This window comes from Muntiacus reevesi, chromosome 3 (genome assembly GCF_963930625.1).
Source record: "Muntiacus reevesi chromosome 3, mMunRee1.1, whole genome shotgun sequence".
NCBI classification, from domain to species: Eukaryota; Metazoa; Chordata; class Mammalia; order Artiodactyla; family Cervidae; genus Muntiacus; species Muntiacus reevesi.
Window position 1 is genome coordinate 233,082,382 of NC_089251.1, and position 25,798 is coordinate 233,108,179.

At 39.0% G+C, this 25,798-nt stretch overlaps 1 protein-coding gene across 12 annotated transcripts in view; it reads left to right on the forward strand.

Moving 5' to 3' along the window:
* Positions 1-25,798, forward strand: part of PKP4 (plakophilin 4) — a 249,060-nt gene that overhangs the window by 109,928 nt on the left and 113,334 nt on the right. For 11 of the 12 annotated variants that reach the window (XM_065931584.1, XM_065931591.1, XM_065931587.1 and 8 more), the window contains one exon: positions 22,241-22,353. In XM_065931584.1, the coding sequence (XP_065787656.1) occupies positions 22,241-22,353 (113 nt within the window). Of the gene's footprint in view, positions 1-22,240; positions 22,354-25,798 lie in introns of those variants that run through there. The other variant, XM_065931596.1, reaches the window with a different exon arrangement.

Genomic DNA, 25,798 nt, shown 5'->3' on the forward strand with positions numbered 1-25,798 from the left:
ACACTTTTATTTTTTAGGCATTATTAAATTGCCCTTCCAAGAGTTTGCACCAAGTTACATTCCAGGTCAGTTCAGTAACTCAGTCGTGTCCAGCTCTTTGCGACCCCATGAACTGCAGCAAGCCAGGCTTCCTTGTACATCACCAACTACCAACGCTTGCTCAAGCTCACATCCATCCAGTCGGTGATGCCATCCAAACATCTCACCCTGTCATCCCTTTCTCCTCCTGCCTTCAATATTTCCCAGCATCAGGGTCTTTTCTGAGTCAGTTCTTTGCATCAGGTGGCCAAAGTATTGGAGCTTCAGCTTCAGCATCAGTCTTTCCAATAAATATTCAGGACTGATTTCCTTTAGGATTGACTGGTTGGATCTCCTTGCAGTCCAAAGGACTCTCAAGGGTCTTCTCCAACACCACAGTTCAAAAGCATCAATTCTTCAATACTCAGCTTTCTTTGTGGTCCAATTCTCACATCCATACATGACTACTGGAAGTCAAGAAATATCTGGAGCAACAGGCAAGTTAGACCTTGGAGTACAAAATGAAACAGGGCAAAGGAGTAGCCCTGATAGTCAACAAAAGAGTCCAAAATGCAGTACTTGGATGCAATCTCAAAAATGACAGAATATCTCTATTTGTTTCCAAGGCAAGCCTTCAATATCACAGTAATCATTGTTTATGCCCCAACCACTAATGCTGAAGAAGCTGAAGTTGAATGGTTCTATGAAGACCTACAAGACCTTCTAGAACTAACACCCAAAAAAGATGTCCTTTTCATCATAAGGAACTGGAATGCGAAAGTAGGAAGTCAAGAGATGGCAGGAGAAACAGGCAAGTTTGGCCTTAGAGCACAGAATGAAGCAAGGCAAGTAGTAACAGAGTCTTGCCAAGAGAACTCACTGGTCATAGCAGACACACACCCTCTTCCAACAACACAAGAAACAACTCACACATGGACATCACCAGATGGTCAATACCGAGATCAGATTGATTATATTCTTTGCAGCCAAAGATGGAGAAGCTCTACTCAGTCAGCAAAAACAAGACTGGGAGCTGATTGTGGCTCCAATCATGAACTTCTTATTGCAAAATTCTGACTTAAATTGAAAAAAGTAGGGGAGACCACTAGACCATTTAGGTATGACCTAAATCAAATCCCTTACAATTATGCAGTGGAAGTGACCAGTAGATTCAAGTGATTAGATTTGATAGACAGAGTGCCTGAAGAGCTATGGTTGTTTGTGACATTGTATAGGAGGCAGTGATCAGGACCATTCCCCAAAAAAAGAAATGCAAAGAGGCAAAATGGTTGTCTGAGGAGGCATTACAAATAGTTGAGAAAAGAAGAGAAGAGAAAGGCAAAGGAGAAAAGGAAAGATATACTCTCCGAATGCAGAGTTCCAAAAAATAGCAAGGAGAGATGAGAAAACCTTCCTAAGTGATCAGAGCAAAGAAATAGAGGAAAACAATAGAATGGGAAAGACTAGAGATCTCTTCAAGAAAATGAGAGATAACAAGGGACCATGTCATGCAAAGATGGGCTCAATAAAAGACAGAAACAGTATGGAACTAACAGAGGAAGATACTGAACCCCTTTAGAGTGCTATAATAATTTCCAAAAGGTGAAAACATCTATTCTGTCAGTGAGAATGCTGTTTTCTAGAAATTGGATTGTTTCCTAAGCAGAATCTGTCTTTGTAGTACTTAAACTGTAATTTTTTAGCCCTTGTATTCTTTTATTTCTTCAGTTTTTTGGCTCAGCCGGTAAAGAATCTTCCTGCAATGTGGGAGACCTGGGTTCAATCCCTGGGTTGGGAAGATCCCCTGGAGAGGGGAATATCTACCTACTCCAGTATTCTGGCCTGGAGAAATTCCATGGCTGTATAGTCCATGGGGTTGCAGAATCAGACATGGCTGAGCGACTTTCACTTTCGCTTTAATTAAAGAAGTCCTATGCTTGTTGCAACAAGTGAAGCAGTATAAAGAAGAAAGAAGATTAAATAAATAGAAGAAGATAAACATAAATAGTATCTTGTTCCCTCTGTCATTCCCGCTCTCTAGAAGTAACCAATCTTATGCTCTGCTGTATTCCTTACCACATTTTTTTCCATGCTCAAACTAACCTACATAGAGGTTTTTGTTTGTTTTGTTGGGTTTTACTAAGGTCTTCAAGTGGCTTTTTCACTTAATTGCATGTAATGGTCCTTCTGAAGCAACAGATAAAGGTCTATCTAGCTCATTCTTTATACCACGTATATAGTAGTTATTATGTATAGTGTGGAGTTTTCATAGTTTGTTAAAATATTGCCATGTAGACAGATTTTCAGGTTTTTTCTAACTGCTGTAATTGATATTTTATGTATATGATTGCTTTTTTTGTGCACAGTAGCTATCCAGAAGTGGAATTGCAAAGTCATGGTGAATATATACACATACACACACACATGCACATTTTAAAACTTGATTTGTTTTTATTGTTTGGCTGCCCTGGGTCTTCATTGCTGTGCGTGGGCTTTCTCTAGTTGGCTGAGCAGGGGCTGCTGTCTATCTGTGGTGCGCAGATGTCTCACTGCAGTGGCGTCTCTTGTTGCCGAACATGGGCCCTAGGGCAAACAGGCTTCAGTGGTTGCAGCACACGGGCTCCAGAGCACAGGCTCAGTGGTTCTCTTACACAGGTTTAGTGTCCCCACAGGATGTGGAGTCTTCCCCAGACCAGCGATCAAATTTGTAGCCCCTAAATTGGCAGACGGAGTCTTAACCACTGGACTGCCAGGGAAGTCCAGAATATATATTTTTCATTGTAATAGAAGTTACCAGATTATAAGGAAACCACACTAACAAGAACAATATACATCTGTGCCCTTTCTCCAAATGTCCCTTTCTATCCCTGGATGAGACACTTTGAAAAATACTTGCCAATATGATAAAAACTGGCATTTTGTCATTTGGTTTTCTTTCTCCTTATGGATGAAATTTAGTATTTTTTTCTGATATTTTAATTAGCATTACATTTCAGTGTAGATAGATTGCTTGTTGGTACCCTTTGCCTATTTTTATTATGTGTAAATTTGTTTTCTGTGTTTTTAAATGTCTGTTACATGTTAGAGGTTACAGGTGTTTCTTGCTTTCTTTTTTTTTTTTTTCTTTTTCTTTTTTTTGACATTTGACTTTGTTTGCCTGATCTTTTGGCATATGAAGTTTTATTTTTATGTATTTGAATATCTTATTTTACCTCTTATGGTTTTGGGGTTTCTTTAAGGATGCCTCTGTCATCCCAAATGTAAAATTATTCTCCTGTATATATTTTCTACATTGTTGGGAGAAATGTAAGTTGGTGCAGCCGCTATGGAAAACTCTATATTGTTTCCTCAGAAAACTAAAAATAGAATTACCATATGATGGAGCAGTCCACTCCTGGGCATATAGCCAAACAAAACTCTAATTTAAGAAGATCAACAAATAAATGAATGAAGAAGATGGTACCATGAAGCACTACTCAGTCATAAAAAAGAATGAAATAGTGCTGTTTGCAGCAAAATGGATGCAACTAGAGAGTATCATGCTAAATGAAGGAAGTCAGACAAAGACAAATCATATAGTATCACTTATATGCAGATTCCAAATTATGACACAAATGAACCTGTCTATGAAATGGAAACGGACTCAGGGATATAGAGAAGAGACTTGTGGTTGCCCAGGCGGAGGTAGTTGGGGGTGAGATGGACTGGGAAGTTGAAGTTAGCACGTGTAAGCTTTTATTACAAATTGGATAAACAGCAAGGTCCTACCATATAGCACAGAGAACTATTTATTCAATTTTCTATGATATGCCACAATGAATATTTTTTAAAAGAATATATATGTGTAACTGAATAATTTTGCTGTGGAACAGAAATTAACACAAGATTCTAAATCAACTATCCTTCAACTTTTTTTAATATTTGAAGAAAAACATTCTCCGAGGTCAGGGGTCCCCAATCTCCAGGTTCTAATTCCTGATGATCTGAGGTGGAGCTGATGTAATAATAACAGAAATAAAGTGCACAGTAAATGTAATGTGCTTGAATCATCCTGAAACCAACCCCCACCCCCATCCCCAGTCTGTGGAAAAATTGCCTTTCACAAAACTGATCCCTGGTGCCGAAAAGGTTAGGAACTGATATCCTAGGTCCTATTTTTATATAGTAGGTTTTTTCCCTTATATTTATTATACAACTTGTGTGTGTGGGTGGGTGGCTTGAGGTGGTAATCTAGCTTTGTTTTCTCTAATTATACCCGCAGTTCTTTTCCCATTGAAGGAAATTCTACCTTTGTCATAATTAGTAAGTTCCTATATATACTAGCATCTGGGTCTTTAATTTTTATTACATTCTAGGTCTTTATTCGATTTGGGAAAAAAGTTTTGAAGCAATAAAGTCAATTATAGTTCTAAATATAACCTTCAAGAATAGAAAACGAGACAACCTTAGTTTTTTCAGAATATAACCTTCAGGAATAGAAAATGAGACAAGGGTAGTTTTTTCAGCTTCCTGTATTGGAAAAAGCAAGAATTTAGGATTCCATTCCCAGCTCTTCACTTACTAATTTTGTGAGCCTGTGCAAGCCATTTATTCTGTCTCTCCCACCTTGTGGTTGCTCAACTCAACAGCAGCCTGCACTTTTGTAAGAATTAGAGAAAAAAGTATGTAAAGTGCCTGACCCACAGTTGGCTTTCATTAGTTTTACCATTAGTTTTAGGACTAAACATTACCATTAGTTTTAGGACTTAACAACAAAAAAAAAAGTAAGTAAGATATTTAATATAAAATTATATCTGTTTGAAACATAAATGTGTTATTTCAAGAGTATATATTGTGTGGAAGAGAAAAGAATTCTAAATATGGTAACTTAAAGATCCAGGCAAGTAAATTAGTCTGAACAACAAAAATAATATCGTGAAATCTGGCACTTTTTCTAAAAACGTTTTTCTTTATTTTCTATGACAGCCATATAGACCTAACACAAATAAAAAGTAACATTATTTAACTTGTCTGCTTTTTTAGCTAAGTAAGGAAAATACAGTTATTGGTAGCAAAGTGTAAATTTTCATTGCTTTTCTATATAGCTAACCTGTAGAAGGAACAAACAGTTTTGGGGGGAAAGCAAGAGAGTCAGAGCAAACTAGAGGGATACTGTGGATCTGAAAATAGGGATGGGCCTGAGACTAATGCAGATGAATTGACATGTCCCAGTTCTGTCCTAAGGCTTTTATGTTTCCTGTACGTTAGATGTCCTGTGGTTATCAATAATACATTGACTTTTCTTACCCGTTTCTCTCAAGAACCTCAGGACAGTTTCTGAAGGTTTAAAAACAAATGGTAATGTTAGAGAAGCCATGCAGATAAAATGTAAAATTAAAAAGGTAAAAAGGAAAAACAATTGAATACCTCTTATACCTCTTGAGCTGGGTAACAAGATTTCTCAGGGAACCATTGAACTGACTCCGGCACAATTAATAAATGTATATTCTTAGTCCAGCTACCTCCCCTTTCCCCACACTTTAGTCTGCAAATATCTGGAAAGCAGAAAGAACCACTGTAGAAGGAAGCCTAGTAATTTAAAAAGTAGAATCATAAGACAGGAGCTACTTGCCCTAGACGGTATTTGTTTTCTTTCTCCATTACATTTCATTAAGTTATTAACCAAACTTTAAATTAATCATTTTGAAAATTAGCCTCTTATTCCCTGGTGCTATTAGACTTACTAAAGAAAGGAAGATTAAATTTCCCCTTGTTTTTGTTTCTGTTACCATTTTCATATTCTTTGCTGTGTTTGCAGCAACTAGTCCACAAACAGGAAGTTGGAGGTTGGTCATTTATTCCTCTCACTTTTCCATTTCAGCAATAATGATTTATATGCATTATTATCATCTGTGCAGTCAATTAGCTCTCAAATAAGCATCTGACATTAGGTGATTTGCATCACTGGTCTTACTAATTTTGAAATATTTATGTACTAGAAAACCAAATAAATTGTTAATGTTAAGTCATTATTATTTTTTATATTTTCTTAATGAATGTTAAAGTAACATCTAAGATATTCAAAAAAAAAAAAAAAAAAAAAAAAAAAAAAAAAAAAAAGATATTCAAGACATTACCTTTTAAAGAAAATCTCCTTTGTGTTTTTGACATTAATTCTACCAAATGCCTACTTTGTTAGAAAATGACAGCAAGAGTTGTCACTGACAACTCCAACTGCAACTGACGCTGACAACAGGCATCAATTTTTCATGCTATTGCTCTTTTACTATTTGTTTGATTACATTAAACATAAATTAGTAAAACCTCAACCAGTAGAAGATTTAACTAGCATTTATATTTACCCACATATATTCATACACAGATGCTTGCATTTTTACTATTAGGAGACAAGATAAATGGAAATAAAAGAACACATTTCTAGTTTAATAAAGTGTCGTTGGACTGTTAGGTTTTCAGAAATGGCATGCCAAGGCTGGAAAACTCCTGATTTTTTGAAAGGCAGAATATATATGATGCCTGAGAGCTCAGGGAATTTGACAGATGGAAACAGGTTTAAATAAATGAGGGAAGGGGAAGAAGTGGCATGGGGAAAGTCAGTGATGGCATGAAGCTTCTACACCAACTGAAATTATGCATATTATTATTTTTAAAAAACCCATTTGCCCATGCCACCATGAATAATATGAAATCCGTGATAGAGCTGATTAATTGAAAAAGCAGTCAACACAAAATTTAGGGAAACCAAGTTTCTTGTTGCAGCTCTGCCTTCTTATCTCTTTGTGACTTTAAAGAAAAATAGAAAATCCTGTTGTATCATTCAATTTAAAAATTCATGTGATCGATTATAACATACTAAATAAAGTGTACTGTGTAAAATTCACCGTGAATAAATTAGCAGGGATTACTTGTCTTGCTTTTCCATGAAGCTAGATGAATCAAATATAGATTTCACTCTTCTTTAAGGGGAATTCAGCTTAGTAAACCCAGCACATGTAATGGCCAAGTGCTTTACCCAAGGGCTGGATAAAGGAGTCTATGCGCATAGGAAGGTGATGTTCAGGTGGATGGAGTCACGTGAGAAAAAGCTCTGAGTGATATGTATGGGAAAAAAATGAATAGTTCTCTTCAGGTACAAGAAGGGAAATGACAGGATCCTGAAAAAAAAAGAAAGGTTTAGGGCAAACTGCAGAAGGTCTTAAAATAAGGCTGAGTTGACTGTTTATAAGTTGTATTACAGGTTGGCTGCAAGGGGCATGATGCACGGTGGTTAATACCGTGGAGTTAGGAGTCAGACTACTGTGATTCAAATCCTGGATTTGGATGACTTCAGACAAGTCAGCTCCCTGTGAACAAGGGTAACCTTCACTCCCTTGCAGGCTGACGAGGAAGTTAGCAAGGTAATGCATGTTAAAGCTTAGCAGAGAGCCTGGAGCACAGGAAACCCTCAGGAAAAGATTCTTGATCAATATATTGTACCTTCAACAGATTTATCTGGAAAAGATGTGAGAGGTGAGGCCAGGCCCCTCAGCAGCATCAGGTGGGGAGGAGACTTACTGCAGGGTCATTACAATAATCTAAAGTGAATGTGACTCTGAATTAGGATAGTAGTGGCGGGTATGGCAAGGAAGTGAGTGGATTCAGTAGTGGTGGCGAGGCTGGGAGACAGGGTTTGGGAAACCATTTAATATGTGAGGAATGAGGAATAAAAGAAAGGGAAAAATGATGAAAAGATGAAAACACTTGCATTTTTGAGCCTGAGTAAAGAGGAATATGTGACTTCCCTGGTGTCTCAGATGGTAAAGCGTCTGCCGACAATGCGGCAGACCCGAGTTCAATCCCTGGGTCAGGAAGATCTCCTGGAGAAGGAAATGGCAACACACTCCAGTATTCTTGCATGGAAAATCGTATGGACAGAGGAGCTTGGTAGGCTGCAGTCCATGGGGTTGCAAAGAATCGGACATGACTGAGCGACTTCACTTTCACTTTGAAAGAGGATGGTGGTTCCAGTCGGTCAGTGTGCATGAGAATCTCCTAGAGGACCTGTTCAAGCTGCACCTGACCCCTCTGATTCAAGTAAGTTTCCGAGTGGTGCTGATAACTGCTGGTTCAGGGCCCCTACTTTGAAGACCTCTGCAGTAGAGAAATAGAAAACTCAGAAGGCAAGGTGGTGTGACTGGTTGTGGGACATGGATCATCCGTTGAGTAGAGCTGCTTAGCTCACTACCATTAAAAACATTGGTTTTAATCTGATTAGAGGTAGTAGATTTGGATGTCACTGGTGTACACAGGCCCATGCAGTGGCCAGAGGGCACCAGGAACGAGATTAAGAGCCAGTGGCGATGAGCTTTTTGTAGCGGCAGACAGATTTTTATAAAGCCATCTGTGGTGCTGTAGGAAAAGCGCGAGCTTTTACCTGTTTGCTTGACCTTCTCATCCACATGTGACTCTAAGCAAAGCTTTCACGTGTTTCAGTGTAAACCTCTCTTCCTTTATGTTGATTTCCTAATGAAGGAGCTTTGGTGACAGTTACAGATAAGAGCCTGAGCTTTAGAATATAAATTTAGAGCATCTGGTAAGCTTTGCTATTTCCTCTTGGCTTCATTAAAACTGAAGGATAGATATCAAAGCTAAAACTTGATATAATCCTATGTGATTTGCTACTAGGATAAAACAATAAAGATCGGAATGTTGATCATCTCCTATAGAATGTTAACTAGTATAATAGGAAATCAGATTGATGGTCATATCTCATATTTTTCTGTTATCTTAAAGAAGATCTAAATGTAAGAAGCATTGGGCATAGGTTAGGACAACTCACCCATCAGAAGTATCCTAATAATGTGTTCCCTTCCTGTCTTTGGACTGATGTGAGGTCAAGAGTTTCCATCTGAGGTCAAGAGTTTCCATCTGAAGGTTAACCGTTTGTGGTGACCTCCCTATTGTAAATATTCAGCCTGGACCAAAGTAGTGGAAACTTGTGTTTTCCAGCATATGAGATGGTAGTGGTGGTGGTGGTGCTGGTTTCTTTTTTTAGTATAGAATATAAGGCAGTACCCCTTAATTCACTCATCTCAAAATACAATAAAAATGAGATGAATTTTTAGTGTTGACTAAGTTGTGTTCTGCAAGGCAGTATTGTTCCTGGAGATGTTAATAGTTATTCTTTGGAAAAGCGAGGTTAGTTTCAGTAAAGGGAAAAATCTCCAGGTAGTACAAAGGCAAGGCAAATTCCTACTGGTAGACACCTGAGAACGTTTTATATTCTAGTGTTGTGTGAACCTCCAAGATTAGGAATCCTCTGGGCAGCATTTTTCAAGCTTCCTCGAAGGTTTAAACCCCTTCCAATAAGTGCAAACCTGTGGGACTCTCTTGTCTGAGAACACATTTTGGTTGAGAAAGGCAGTGTTTCTTTTTAACAAAAGGATCTTCTCAGTACAAAGTATATGATATAAATATCATATACTTATTAGCATTTTTATAATTAATTATGTATGATTTGTAGGGACTCCCAAATACACTTAATAATGACTTGTCAGTTATTAAGTAAACTATGATAGAAAGTCAGAGCATTTGATCATCTCTGTGCTAATGAATGGTTATTTCAAGGTTGAGAAGTTTCAGTTCAGTTCAGTTCAGTTGCTCAGGCATGTCCGACTCTTTGCAATCCCATGAATTGCAGCACACCAGGCCTCCCTGTCCATCACCAACTCCTGGAGTTTATTCAAACTCAAGCCCATCGAGTCAGTGATGCCATCCAACTATCTCATCCTCTGTCATCCCCTTCTCCTCCTGCCCCCAATCCCTCCCAGCATCAGGGTCTTTTCCAATGAGTCAACTCTTTGCATGAGGTGGCCAAAGTATTGGAGTTTCTGCTTCAGCATCAGTCCTTCCAGTGAACACCCAGGACTGATCTCCTTTAGGATGAACTCGTTGGATCTCCTTGCAGTCCAAGGGACTCTCAAGAGTTCTCTCCAACACCACAGTTCAAAAGCATCAATTCTTTGGTGCTTAGCTTTCTTTATAGTCCAACTTTCACACCCATACATGACCTGGAAAAACCATAGTCTTGACTAGACGGACCTTTGTTGGCAAAGTAATGTCTCTGCTTTTTAATATGCTGTCTAGGTTGGTCATAACTTAGCTTCCAAGGAGTAAGCGTCTTTTAGTTTCATAGCTTCAGTCACCATCTGCAGTGATTTTGGAGCTCAGAAAAATAAAGTCTGTCACTGTTTGCACTGTTTCCCCATCTATTTGCCATGAAGTGATGGGACCGGATGCCATGATCTTAGTTTTCTGAATGTTCAGCTTTAAGCCAACTTTTTCACTCTCTTTCATCAAGAGGCTTTTTATTTTTAGTTCCTCTTCACTTTCTGCCATGAGGGTGCTGTCATCTGCATATCTGAGGTTATCGATATTTCTCCCAGCAATCTTGATTCCAGCTTGTGCTTCCTCCATCCCAGCGTTTCTCATGATGTACTCTGCATATAAGTTAAATAAGCAAGGTGACAATATACAGCCTTGACGTACTCCTTTTCCTACTTGGAACCAGTCTGTTGTTCCATGTCCAGTACTAACTGTTGCTTCCTGACCTGCATACAGATTTCTCAAGTGGCAGGTCAGGTGGTCTGGTATTCCCATCTCTTTCAGAATTTTCCACAGTTTATTGTGATCCACACAGTCAAAGTCTTTGGCATAGTCAATAAAGCAGAAATAGATGTTTTTCTGTAACTCTCTTGCTTTTTCGATGATCCAGCGGATGTTGGCAATTTGATCTCTGGTTCCTCTGCCTTTTCGAAAACCAGATTGAACATCTGGAAGTTCACAGTTCAAGTATTGCTGAAGCCTGGCTTGGAGAATTTTGAGCCTTACATTACTAGCATGTGAGATGAGTGCAATTGTGTGGTAGTTTGAGTATTCTTTGACATTGCCTTTCTTTGGGATTGGAATGAAAACTGACCTTTTCCAGGCCTGTGGCCACTGCTGAGTTTTCCAAATTTGCTGGCATATTAAGTATAGCACTTTCACAGCATTATCTTTCAGGATTTGAAATAGCTCAATTGGAGTTCCATCACCTCCACTAGCTTTGTTCGTAGTGATGCTTTCTAAGGCCCACTTGACTTCACATTCCAGGATGTCTGGCTCTAGGTGAGTGATCGCACCGTTGTGATTATCTGGCTTGTGAAGATCTTTTTTGTACAGTTCTTCTGTGTATTCTTGCCACCTCTTGTTAGTATCTTCTGCTTCTGTTAGGTCCATACCATTTCTGTCCTTTATTGAGCCCATCTTTGCATGAAATGTTCCCTTGGTATCTCTAATTTTCTTGAAGAGATCTCTAGTCTTTCCCATTCTGTTATTTTCCTCTATTTCTTTGCGTTGATTGCTGAGGAAGGTTTTCTTATCTCTCCTTGCTATTCTTTGGAATTCCACATTCAAATGAGTATATCTTTCCTTTTCTCCCCTGCTTTTCACGTTTCTTCTTTTCACAGCTATTTGTAAGGCCTCCTCAGACAGCCATTTTGCTTTTTTTGCATTTCTTTTCCATGGGGATGGTCTTGATCCCTGTCTCCTGTACAGTGTCATGACCCTCCATCCGTAGTTCATCAGGCACTCTGTCTATCAGATCTAGTCCCTTAAATCTATTTCTCACTTCCACTGTATAATCATAAGGGATTTGTTTTAGGTCATACCTGAATGGTCCAGTGGTTTTCCCTACTTTCTTCAATTTAAGTCTGAATTTGGCAATAAGGAGTTCATGATCTGAGCCACAGTCAGCGCTTTGAAAATATGACTGCTTTGGTTTTGGTGTCAACCTAGATTAGGGAACAGTATCTCGGATATTTTGAATATTTCTTACTAAATCTTAAATATTCATTTTTAAAGTAGTTCCCCAGGCCTGATTCAAGAGCCTCAAAGATATCATACCATAATTTGTTCATCTTTTTAATGTGGAAAAGAGAAAAAACACTATAATATCAATATGTCCTGAGATGGGATGTGTGTGCATGCTGAGTCACTCCAGTTGTGTCTGATTCTTTGCGACTCAATGGGCTGTAGCCCTCCGGGCTCCTCTGTCCATGGAATTCTCCAGGCAAGAATACGGGAGGGGGTCGCCATGCCCTCCTCCAGAGGATCTTCCCCGCCCAGGGATCAAACGCACATCTGCATCTCCCACATTGCAGGCAGATTCTTTACTACTCGTGCTGCCTGGGAACCGTGATATTAGGACATATCCTGTGAAATCCTGTGGACCTTAAAAATCCAACATATTATTATGCACTGATAATTGATATTTAAGTGATATAAAACTCTTTCACCATACTAAATTAGAAAAAAATTATTATTGGAAGATTTTTAGGCAACAGTAATTAAAGTATAAATACTCTCACTTAAGCACTGATTACATCAAATAATGATCTTGTCAATTTACTTCTTTGAGTCTAAGCAGTACTCAGACTTTCCTGCTGAGGTGTATAGGCATGGAAAGCTGTGTCATCCCTTGGTGTGGTGTACCTGTATTGCTGATGTGAATGGGTGTTTAATGCACAGATGTACATCTTTTAAAATTATGTATTTTAATTTATATTAAGATGATTATATAAAAGAATTAGAAATGAGAATTTCAATTATTTTAATACTGAGATAATACTGTTTTTAAAAGGAGTCAATTTAAAGAGGAATATTTAATTAAAGGAAGTATAGGTCAAGGAGAAGGAAACAGATCGAGGATTCCTGAGATTAAGAAGATGTTTTCTGATGAGAAAGACTTAAGCATTAAACTGAGAGGAAACACTGAAGATTCAGGAAAGAGAAGCAAGATCCTAGAAGAGGCAAGAGGGCATGGACAGGCCAGACTTAGACAAGACAGGGACACTGCCCCCACCAAGCCTGGAAGAGAACCAGGAATTAGTGGACGCTTGGGGGCAGGACATTCCTATCGCTAATGACCTGATAGGAATACCTGCTGCTATTTCTTAATTGTCACCATCACAGTGTTGGTAACTCTTATAGCCACTTGAATTAGTGAATCAGCTAGAACAGCCTGAAGTAAATAGATCTAGTGATGCAGGTGGGCAACTGTAGTTGGATGGCATGACCCCCAAACAGTGAGTTTTTGCACACATATGGAGAAATAATGGTCTCCAGCAATTAAGAGGAAAGAGAGCATGACTGACTAATACAAAAGTGTAAGAGGGAGTATGATTACAGATTCAGCTGACAGGAGGTCTATGAGGAATACTGTCCAACTTCATGCTAGTAAGTAGAGGTAATGAGGAGCCAGTGATGGCCAGCTTCCTACTCTGGGCACCTCAGCTGTGATGTTTGAAGAATGCATAGTCTTCACCAGAGAGAGGTCAGAAGAAGCAGTATTTTCAGGAAAGAACTACATTTCAGTTAAAGCTTATAGTGGGAAATTTTTCTTAGTAACCTTGAGATGGAGAATATTCGAAATAGAAAATAACAAGTTTATAAACAATTTGCAAACTGGGGTGAGGCTTCCATAGGGCACAGTTGGAAAGCATCAGGAGACATGTGACTGCTGGCCATCAGTGAGGAATTAATGAAGCTGAGAGAGGCCCTGAGGCCACAAAAGGATGAAGAATACCTTGTTTTCAATGCCAGCGCCAGGGTCCTTGACACTGTTGTCTGGGTTGGAGCTCTTCCTGCTTATTGAAGGAGATGAAAGCGGAAGAACCTAATGCTTGTTGGGCTTTTTGAAGCCAGTAGCAGGAGACATGACTAGGTATGCAGTATTATTTCTGTCTGAAAGAAACACTGAATCACAATCTAAAATCTCATTTAGGATGAAGTACGTGGAGTTTAGGTAAAGGTAAACCTAAATAGGAAGGGAGATGATAGAGCTTTCACTCCAAATGAGCAGCAGGAACAGATTTCACTTGAAATGAGCACCAGAAACAGGTGGGCAAGAAAAACACCAAACTAGGAGTCTCAGAAATGGAAAATATTGGCATTGGAAAAAGGTATAACAGATGACATAAACCCTTAACAAGGCAAATAGGGAAATAGTGAATTGAAAGAAATACTAAGAAGTTCCCCCTGAATAAAGCTCAGAAAAATTCAAAAGAAGTATGAAAAAGCTGTGGAGACTCCCATTTCTGGTATATTCAATACTCTAACCAGTCTTCCCTTATAAGAAACTAAATATGTATACTGAATAAAGTGCTTAAATTGTCTTTTCAAAAGCAAGGCTAAGCTGCCAAGAAAGTGAAGAACTCATAGAAATGAAAACCAAAATGAAGGTGAGACTCCTAAGCCAAATAAACAGTAAACCTGGCTTCCACTCTGAAGGTGTGTGTCAAACCTAGGTGGTCTTGCACACACCACTGGATGTTACACACCATGTGCCCTCTGAGGACAGCCTACTGTGGGGAGTCTAATGGGATATCCCTGCCCAAACCTAAAGCTTTAGTGCAAGGGTGTTGAGAAACCTGGTCCCCTGAGAGTGTATGATAACTGTGCGAGAAGAGGGGACCTAAGTGGCCAGTATGCATATGAAAACATGTTGTTTAGCAGGGAAACATAAAATAAAATAAATGCAAGATAGCATTCTATGCCTATCATCCCATGCCTTTACAAAAAGAAAAAAAAAAAGAATGAAAAGAAATTTAAGCCCCCACATGCAGATTTGCATCAGTGAGAATGTACATAAACTGGAACTCTCATACAATGCGAACTGGAATGTAACTTGGTACAACCACTTTGGAAGGTAACGTGATAATCATTATCAAGTAAATTTGAAGATGCACATAGCCTTCAACTCAGTAATTCCATATCTAAGACTCTACTGGAACTGTCCGGCATATGTGTATAGATGATTTATACAAAGATGCTTCTTTTGCAGCATGTTGATAATTGCACAAAATTGGAAACCACCCAAAGGTTCATTAGGATGAGAACATACAAATATACTGTGCCGTAGTCATACAATAGAATATTGTTGACCAATGGAAATAAATGAACTAGGTCTAGGTATACTGATATTGATAAATCTCAAAATCATATTGTAATAAAAGCAATCTGCAGAACACTGGGTGTTTTGTATACCATGATATAAATTGTATGAATATGCAAAACGACACTATGTATTATTTATGGTTCTGTATATATGGAGTAGTAATAACATAAAATATTCATGTGAATATTAAACACCAAATTCAAGATAATGGCTTCTTCTGGAGGGAAAAGGAGAAAGAGGAATAAGATCCAGGAAAGAGAAACCAGGGGATTTCATTGTATCTGTAATACTTTATTTCTCAAAAAACTTGAAGCAAATGTTGCAAAATAGTGAGATTTGCTAGACCTAGGTCAGGTTTGCCAAAGCTCATTGTGTTATTGTCTGTACTTTTTCAATACATTTAAAGAATCTCACAATTTTAAAAACTAGGAGTGAGAGAAAACTTCTGTCGTTCTGTAAAAGAATCTGAAAACAATACTGTCTCAGGTTGGGTTCTCACTGAAGTGGAGTTTTCATGCAGAGTGTTTATTATAGATCAGTTCTTATGGAGGAGAGGGGAAGAAAAAGCAGGCTTGGACACAGGGGGTGTCCAAATACTATGCCAGGGAGTTAAACTGACGGCACACTCTGAAGCACGTCTGAACCCGGCTTTTCTCTCCTCATCTCAGTCACTGCTGCACGCAGCCTGCCCAGAGGATACAACTTGCTTGGTCACGAAGGCTCTCTTCAGCTGAGGGACCCCTGCAGGCATGACCTCTGGGGCAGTGCGTCCTTCCTTGGGCCTCCTCAGCCACACATTTCTGTCTGCCATACAAGAGCATGAAAGTGAATCTTTACGTTTTCTTCTGTCCCCTTGACTCTCAGAGTATGATTATCAATATACTTACCTGAGAGACATGAAGTAAATATGAACAAAAGCTTCCAAACACATGTGAACTGACATATTTTTATAGCATGTCAGTAACCTTGACTTTCTTTCTAACCTTGATTATGGTCTTGTTTACCAGAATTTAAGGGGAAGTTGCCATGTACTGGAAAAGGTCAGTTTTTATTCCAATCCCAAAGAAAGGCAATGCTCAAGACTGCTCAAACTACTGCACAATTGCACTCATCTCACAGGCTAGTAAAGTAATGCTCAAAATTCTCCAAGCAAGGCTTCAGCAATACGTGAACTGTGAACTTGCAGATGTTCAAGCAGATTTTAGAAACGGCAGAGGAACCAGAGATCAAATTGCCAACACCTGCTGGATCATCGAAAAAGCAACAGAGTTCCAGAAAAACATCTATTTCTGCTTTATTGACTAGGCCAAAGCCTTTGACTGTGTGGATCACAATAAACTGTGGAAAATTCTGAAAAACATGGGAATACCAGACCACCTGACCTGCCACTTGAGAAACCTATATGCAGGTCAGGAAGCAACAGTTAGAACTGGACAGGAAACAACAGACTGGTTCCAAATAGAAAAAGAAGTACGTCAAGGCTGTATATTGTCACCCTGCTTATTTAACTTATATGCAGAGTACATCATGAGAAACGCTGGGCTGGAGGAAGCACAAGCTGGAATCAAGATTGCCGGGAAAAATATCAATAATCTCAGATATGCAGATGATACCACCCTTATGGCAGAAAGGGAAGAAGAACTAAAGAACCTCTTGAAAGTGAAAGAAGAGAGTGAAAAAGTTGGCTTAAAGCTGAACATTCAGAAAACTAAGATCACGGCATCCGGTCCCATCACTTCATGGCAAATAGATGGGGAAGCAGTGGAAACAGTGTCAGACTTTATGTTTTTGGGCTCCAAAATCACTGCAGATGGTGATTATGTTTTTGGGCTCCAAAATCACTGCAGATGGTGATTTTCAGCCATGAAATAAGAAGACGCTTGCTCCTTGGAAGGAAAGTTATGACCAACCTAGATAGCATATTAAAAACCAGAGACATTACTTTGCCAACAAAGGTCCATCTGGTCAAGGCTATGGTTTTTCCAGTGGTCATGTATGGATGTGAGAGTTGGACTATAAAGAAAGCTGTGCGCAGAAGAATTGATGCTTTTGAAGTGTGGTGTTAGAGAAGACTCTTGAGAGTCCCTTGGACTGCAAGGAGATCCAAGCAGTCCATCCTAAAGGAGATCAGTCCTGGGTGTTCATTGGAAGGACTGATGCTGAAGCTGAAACTCCAATACTTTGGCCACCTCATGCGAAGAGTTGACTCATTGGAAAAGACCCTGACGCTGGGAGGGATTGAGGGCAAGAGGAGAAGGGGACGACAGAGGATGAGATGGCTGGATGGCATCACCGACTCGATGGACATGAGTTTGAGTCAAATCTGGGGATTGGTGATGGACAAGGAGGCCTGGCATGCTGTGATTCATTGGGTCGCAAAGAGTTGGACATGACTGAGCGACTGAACTGAAATCACTGGCAGATGCTTTTAACGTTATTTCCTTATTCTTCTCAAAGGATCCTCCCATAATTTAGATGCCCGGTTTTGGAGGCGGTGGTAAGGATCAGATTTCACACATTATGTTTAGAGGATAAAAAAAATTATAATTTAAAATTTATGGATGGTATCACAGCATAAGTCTCTTGATGAGTCTTATTTTGGAAATCATTAGATGTGTTTTTATATGACTATAATACTGTCTTCCTTGTCAATCAGTCTTAAGACAAAATTGTCAAAAGTTTATATCATACTCATTCATCTTGTTGGCAGTCACATGTGGCAGTTCAACTTATTTTCTGTGGAATTAGTATAACAATAATTTTACAACAAAGCAGGCATATATTTTGCTTGTAAGTTTTCACAAGTATTAGGTAACCTGAACAGATTCCATGCTTTACAGCTTCCTGAGAGTCTGCTTTGGGGGCTTTAACTATGTTCTACTTGTGGGAAGGGTGGGGAAATAATGAGTGAAATGGGTTTTATAAAAGTAGCCAGTGATGCTCAGTATTATAGACTCTGCAGCTAGGAGGGATACAGTGTAGACTTTACTCAGGCCAAATGAGTGTTTAAGGAATTGCCCAACTTCTAAAACAATCAGCTGCATCATGGGTACTGAGGCTGTTCTCATAACTTGCCAACTGAAATGGTTTCTAGAGGTCTATCAGTCAGGGTTTCTAGTTGCAAGAAAAATTGACTAACATGGCTAATTATGTGGGGTAAATATACTTATTAGTGGTTATTCGTGAATTCCCGTGTTTGTTGCCAGGACTAGAGAACAAACCTTGAGACAGCTCTCAGGAATAGTGTCCAAATCAAGGAAACACTGGCACTGCCGTCAAGTATAAATATAGTTTGTGTGGAGGTTATTTCCATGTTAGAAACTTGGCCTCGATTTCTACTACAGGAAGTGCAGCAAGAAGGTGAAAGGAAGAGAGGAAATGAGCTTCTTGTTTTCTGATGTCAACATCTTGGTTTCAGCATCCTAGTCACTGTCTGGCATCTTCTCGACCTAGCTGAAGTTGCCTATATCTGCTTCAGAGGGAAGGAATTATGGGGCATATAAGTTCAAGTGTCTGCCTTCAAGCGGGAAATTTCCCAAATATTTCCTTGAAAGGATGCTCAAAAGGCCATAGGCAGCTATAGACACTGAAAAAAAAAAAAACCCACTAAAATAGATTTTTTTTTTTTTTTAATGAATGGAAATTGTTTTACTGTTCTAGTTTGAAACATACCTTTATCCTATACTGGTAACTTTTGGCCATCCCAAAATGAAGAAAAACCTCTAGTCCTCAATCCCTAGTAGCCACTGAACTGAGAACTCAAAAGTTGTATAAAAGTTGTATAATATTTTGAGATTTACGGATGGTCCTTTGCTGGCCCAGCTTAGTACAAGCAGCCAGTCTTCCAGGAAAAGAGGTGTATAATAAACAATCTGCTGTGGTATAGAATCCAGCTGCCAGTGCATGAGACTCAGATTTGATTCCTGGATCAGGAAGATGCCCTGGAGAAGAAAATGGCAACCCACTCCAGTATTCTTGCCTGGAAAATCCCATGGACAGAGGAACCTGGCAGGCTACAGTCCATGGAGTCACCCAGAAGTAGGTCCTATAGTCCTTGGGGTCACAAAGAGTCAAACGTGGCTGAGCAACTGAGCATACACATAAAAAATAATTGAAAGAATAGAAGTGTATCACAAAAGCTATGATGCTATCTAAGGACAAAGACTGTGAAGTAAACGTAATAGTATTTGTCCTTAAAATCAGTGATCTTAGCCTGGTACTGAATTTTGTGCAGTTATTATCTATCTGGTGTTTTGTGGCTGAACAATGACCAAAAGCCTGAGATCTAGGAATTCTTATGTAGAGGTAGGCAGTGTCCCCCTTACCCATTATGTTTAATTGTACAGCATTGTTGGGCCAAAAATTCAGTTCAGTCCAGTCACTCAGTCATGTCCAACTACTTGCGACCCCATGGACTGCAGCACGCCAGGCTTCCCTGTCCATCACCAAATCTTGGAGTTTACCCAAACTCATGTCCATTGAGTCGGTGATGCCATCCAACCATCTCATCCTCTCTCGTCCCCTTCTCCTCCTGCCTTCAGTCTTCCCCAGCATCAGGTTCTTTTCCAGTGAGTCAACTCTTCACATGAGGTAGCCAAAGTATTGGAGTTTCAACTTCAACATTAGTCCTTCCCATGAACACTCAGAACTGATCTCCTTTAGGATGGACTGCTTGGATCTCCTTGCAGTCCACGGGACTCTCAAGAGTCTTCTCCAACACCACAGTTCAAAAGCATCAACTCTTTGGCACTCAGCTGTCTTTATAGTCCAACTCTCACATCCATACATGGCTACTGGAAAAACCGTAGCTTTGACTAGATGGACCTTTGTTGGCAAAGTAATGTCTGTGCTTTTTAATATGCTATCTAGGTTGGTCATAACTTTCCTTCCAAGGAGCAAGCGTCTTCTAATTTCATGGTTGAAAATCACCATCTGCAGTGTTTTTGGAGCCCCAAAACATAAAGTCTGTCACTGTTTCCACTTTTTCCCCATCTACTTGCCATGAAGTGATGGGACCGGATGCCGTGATCTTAGTTTTCTGAATGTTGAGCTTTAAGCCAACTTTTTCACTCTCCCCTTTTATTTTCATCAAGAGGCTCTTTAGTTCTTCTTTACTTTCTGCCATAAGGGTGGTATCATCTGCGTATCTGATGTTATTGATATTTCTCCTGGCAATCTTGGTTCCAGTTTGTGCTTCATCCAGCCCAGTTTTCTCATGATGTACTCTGCATATAAGTTAAATAAGCAGGGTGACAATATACAACCTTGACATACTCCTTTTCCTATTTGGAAACAGTCTGTTGTTCCATGTCCAGTACTAACTGTTGCTTCCTGACCTGCATACAGATTTCTCAAGAGGCAGGTCAGGTGGTCTGGTATTCCCATCTCTTTCAGAATTTTCCAGTTTGTTGTGATCCACCCAGTCAAAGGCTATGACATAGTCAGTAAAGCAGAAATAGATGTTTTTCTGGAGCTCTTTTGCTTTTTTGATGATCCAGCGGATGTTGGCAATTTGATCTCTGTTTCCTCTGCCTTTTCGAAAACCAACTTGAACATCTGGAAGTTCACGGTTCACGTATTGTTGAAGCCTGGCTTGGAGAATTTTGAACCTTACATTACTAGCCTGTGAGATGAGTGTAATTGTGTGGTAGTTTGAGTATTCTTTGGCATTGCCTTTCTTTGCGACTGGAATGAAAACTGACCTTTTCCAGTCCTGTGGCCACTGCTGAGTTTTCCAAATTTGCTAGCGTATTGAGTGCAGCATCTTCACAGCATCATCTTTCAGGATTTGAAATAGCTCAACTGGAGTTCCATCACCTCCACTCTCTTTGTTCATTGTGATGCTTTCTAAGGCCCACTTGACTTCACATTCCAGGATGTCTGGCTCTAGGCGAGTGATCGCACCGTTGTGGTTATCGGGGTCGTGAAGATCTTTTTGGTATAATTCTTCTGTGTATAGTTGTTCTCTGTAACAACTGTTATTTCTGCTGTATATTCTCTCACACCAACTGGGCTCCTTAGAAAAGGCCTGTCGATATCAGAAAGCCATAAGATGGACTGTTTTCTTAAGAATGATTCTGAGAATAATTTGTAGAATTTGCTCAGCCATTGCTGTCAAGTGGTTGTGCCTTTGCCTGATCTCACAGGGAGTTAATTCACGTTCCAGTTGACTTGTATTTTACCGTCATAGATAATATGTTGTCAATAATATTATTATTAACAGAACTGAGGTAGTTCTATGTCTGATTAGCTCCTTTGCTTAGGGTTCATCTCCCTGGTATTTTGAACCAGTGGTCAGTGTCCAATTAAACCACTTACAGTTTAACATTTGCTTTGAGTAGACTTGTAAAGAGTTAATATGGCACAGGGAAGCTTGAGGTGTTATTGGAGATGTTATTTGTGGCTTAAAGCCTTTAGAGTATACATGATTTATAGATAGTTTATAGCTTGGCATGCTTTCTATATATTAAAGTCCTGTTAAGATAACAATGAGATAAGTACAAATGTTAAAACATTTCTCCTAGAATAGAATACTTGCCTTCATGATGCATCATAGTATGAAAAATATAATTTCTTTAGACAATCTTCCATCTTTTTAATACAATTTTAAGTTCTATATTATGACTCAGACCTTTTCATTATTTTTTCTCTTGTCCCTTCATAGAGTGACACATGAATGCATTTGTGACAATAGGAGAAATGTGTTTGTATTACAGATAAATATAACAAGACTTTTTTTGTGGGATTGTAATGATTTTTTTTTCTTAACAGTTGAAAGGCTTTGTATCTAATACTATCAAGCGATTCTCATCACAGGAATTTACTTTTTTAATGCTGGGCTACCATTAAGTATGAGGGATGAAAACATTAACTGTGAAGGATGAAGAGCTTGTTTATATTGGTTGGTGTGCCTCTAATGTAAGGACTCTGCAACCTTATGTTACATCCCGTGGCATAAGTACTATTTGAAGACCTCAATTAGAACCAAAGGAAAAAAAGGCCAAATAAGGATTTACGTGTTTTCAGTTTCAAACAAAGACTGAGATTCTAGTGCCTTTAAGTTTGTAAGAGCTTCAAATCAGTAGGTTGTTTAGGCCCATAATTCCATCCAAAACCCTACTCTCATAAGGCCACGCTACAGTGTTATGTTTTGGGCATGTTCCTGTGTTTCTTGTGACATACATGAATTCATGTATCTGCCTGAGCAGACCTGGTGCTTTATGTTCCTTTTATTTCCTTGAATCACAGGAGCTTCAGTTTCAGCGACTCACCCGAGAACTGGAGGTGGAAAGGCAGATTGTTGCCAGTCAACTAGAAAGATGTAGGCTTGGAGCAGAATCACCGAGCATCGCCAGCACCAGGTACAGGGCCAATGGCTCTATCTTTTTAAATGCCTTTATCTTCTTAACTCCCTTCAAGTCATGGACCATATTAATTGTCCTAGATGCAGCAAATGATGCTTTTAGTGTTGACTTGTCTTCCTAAAATTGGTACCAAAAATGTAAATTTATTCTAATTTTGAGAAACCTCTTGCGATATTGATTATCCTTGTCTTGTGCTTGAAGTGTTTTATCTGGCACTGGTATGGTTCTCTAGTAAAAGCCACTAAGCTGCCTTTAGAAATTTGACTTATTATATGTAGACAAAGTTAATGAATGGTTTTAACAATTAATGGCTAATTATTTGGTAAAGCTAATTGATTTCGGAAACCTGATATTGGTTTTGTTTTTTTTCTTTTTAACTAAGAAATATTTCTAAGCAATAACATTTAGCTAGCTTTGAAAAATGCCTTCAATTTGCCTTGAGTTTTCTAGAACTCTGTAAAAATACTACATGAAATGATTACTATTTGAAATAGTTGTGTATTCAAATCAGCATAAAACCAGTATATTACTGGACAAAAAAAATTTAATCACAAGTGTTGTTTTATATTTAAATAACCTGTTATGCTATTTAAAAACATCATTAGAATATGAATTACTGCCACAACTCCAACTGGTGAATCACTTTATCCAGTCTGTGGGTTTCTTTCGTAGTATTTACATATTCCAAGAAAGCCTACTATGCAGTACTTCTGTTGCTTGCATTTTTAAGTTTAGTTTGTTTATCGCTCAGTAGGTGTGTGCCCGTAGTAACTTGTCTCCTAGTTGTTTCTAACATCATAATTGTTGTACTTCCCTGTATCTCCTATTCATAGCCAAAAAATCCTTCTTGCTGAGTAGAATGCTGTTTGTAGCTGATTGCTATACTGTTTAAAATTACTAGACAGATAAATTGTATTCTCATGAATTTTTTCATCTTTGATCCTTAACAGTTACGCACATTAGTATGCTTAGTACAGCATAAAGCATGCAAATAAGATGAAGAAAACTTTAAACACAATTTTCAAGTACTGTGAACATTTTAAAAACATCAGTTTTTTATAGAAAGAGAAATTATAAGCAAGGTGTAAAATTATAAATCAAAAATTTCTAACTTATTTTATATAACTCAATTAGATAATTTATTAAGAAAGTTAAAATTGTCAAAACAAAAACTTGTTTTAATTTTACCCAGTTTTTTTTTTAAGGTTCTCTGTATCTTTAGCACAAAAAGCACTTCACAAGCTCAGTAATGTAGTGTTGAACATTTCCACAAAGTATGAACCAATTGATTTTGTTCAATAATTTATACTATTAGAAAGATTAAATCAATATTAAAAGAATTCAGTTAAGATGTTTGTTCTGACAATTTATACAACTAAAATGAACATAAACACTTCTCAGTAAGCTCCTAGAAATACTTGATATTCAATAAAATACAGGTAAGTAACTAGAGGAAATGGTAAAGGAGTAAAGAAAATCCTTAGGTTCTAGAACTACAGAACCAGAAGCCAGGGTCACGAGTATTTGAGCTGCCAGTGCAGGAGGCCTGGGCAGAGTCAAGCCCCCAACAAAGCACTAGTCTTGGTTTAATACTCTTTTAGGGACCAAAGAGTGAGGCCTTGTGTGCTCACGGTGGTACGCTTGAACTTGGAAACATAAGCCATGACCCTCAAATGCACTCTTGGACAAACCCAGGCTTGTATCCCATGTGAATTTAGAATACAAATATAGCCGTATGCATTGTTCAAGAATCTCCAGCTGAGAAACTAATATCACCAAAGATGAGCTCAGTTCAGTTCATTTCAGTGGCTCAGTCATGTCCGACTCTTTGTGACCCCATGAACTGCAGCACGCCAGGCCTCCCTGTCCATCACCAACTCCCAGAGTCCACCTAAACCTATGTCCATTGTGTTGGTGATGCCATCCAACCAACTCATCCTCTGTAGTCCCCTTCTCCTCCTGCCCTCAGTCTTTCCCAGCATCAGGGTCTTTTCCAATGAGTCAGTTCTTTGCATCAGGTGGCCAAAGTGTCAGAGTTTCAGCTTCAACATCAGTCCTTCCAGTGAACATCCAGGACTGATCTCCTTTAGGATGGACTGCTTGGATCTCCTTGCAGTCCACGGGACTCTCAAGAGTCTTCTCCAACACCACAGTTCAAAAGCATCAATTCTTCGGCACTCAGCTTTCTTTATAGTCCAAGCCTCACATCCATACATGACCACTGGAAGAACCATAGCCTTGACTAGACAGACCTTTGTTGGCAAAGTAATGTCTCTGCTTTCTAATATGCTATCTAGGTTGGTCATAACTTAAGGAGTAAGCATCTTTTAACTTCATAGCTTCAATCACCATCTGCAGTGATTTTGGAGCCCAGAAAAATAAAGTCAGCCACTGTTTCCCCATCTATTTGCCATGAAGTGATGGGACCGGATGCCGTGATCTTAGTTTTCTGAATGTTGAGCTTTAAGCCACTTTTTCACTCTCCTCTTTCACCTTTATCAAGAGGCTCTTTAGTTCTTCGCTTTCTGCCATAAGGGTGGTGTCATCTGCATATCTGAGTTTATTGATATTTCTCCCGGCAATCTTGATTCCAGCTTGTGCTTCCTCCAGCCCAGCGTTTCTCATGATGTACTCTGCATATAAGTTAAATAAACAAGGTGACAGTATACAGCCTTGACGTACTCCTTTTCCTGTTTGGAACCAGTCTGTTGTTCCCTGTCCAGTTCTAACTGTTGCTCCCTGACCTGCATACAGGTTTCTCAAGAGGCAGGTCAGGTGGTCTGGTATGCTCATCTCTTTCAGAATTTTCCACAGTTTGTTGTGATCCACACAATCAAAGGCTTTGGCATGGTCAATAAAGCAGAAATAGATGTTTTTCTGGAACTCTTGCTTTTTCGATGATCCAGCGGATGTTGGCAATTTGATCTCTGGTTTTTCTGCCTTTTTGAAAACCAGCTTGAACATCTGGTAGTTCTCGGTTCATGTATTGCTGAAGCCTGGATTGGAGAATTTTAAGCATCACTCTACTAGTGTGTGAGATGAGTGCAGTTGTGCAGTAGTTTGAGCATTCTTTGGCATTGCCTTTCTTTGAGAATGGAATGAAAACTGACCTTTTCCAGGCCTGTGGCCACTGCTGAGTTTTCCAAATTTGCTGGCTCACAATCAGATTATTAAAAACTCAAGTCAAAAAAAACTCATCCATGAAAAGAATCAGCAGGTTAAAGAGTAGAACTTAAAACTAAACACTTAATGTCATAGGAGAAAGTCTGACAAATATGCACAGGAGGACAAATACAAATGCTTATTGTAACTTTTGCAAAAGTAAAAGCTGAGAATCAAGATAGATATGGGAAAAAAACTGTGAATAAGTAAACTCAAGAGCCATTAAAATGAAATAACTGCATGTGTCAACATGGACATCTTTGCAAAACAGACTTTTGAG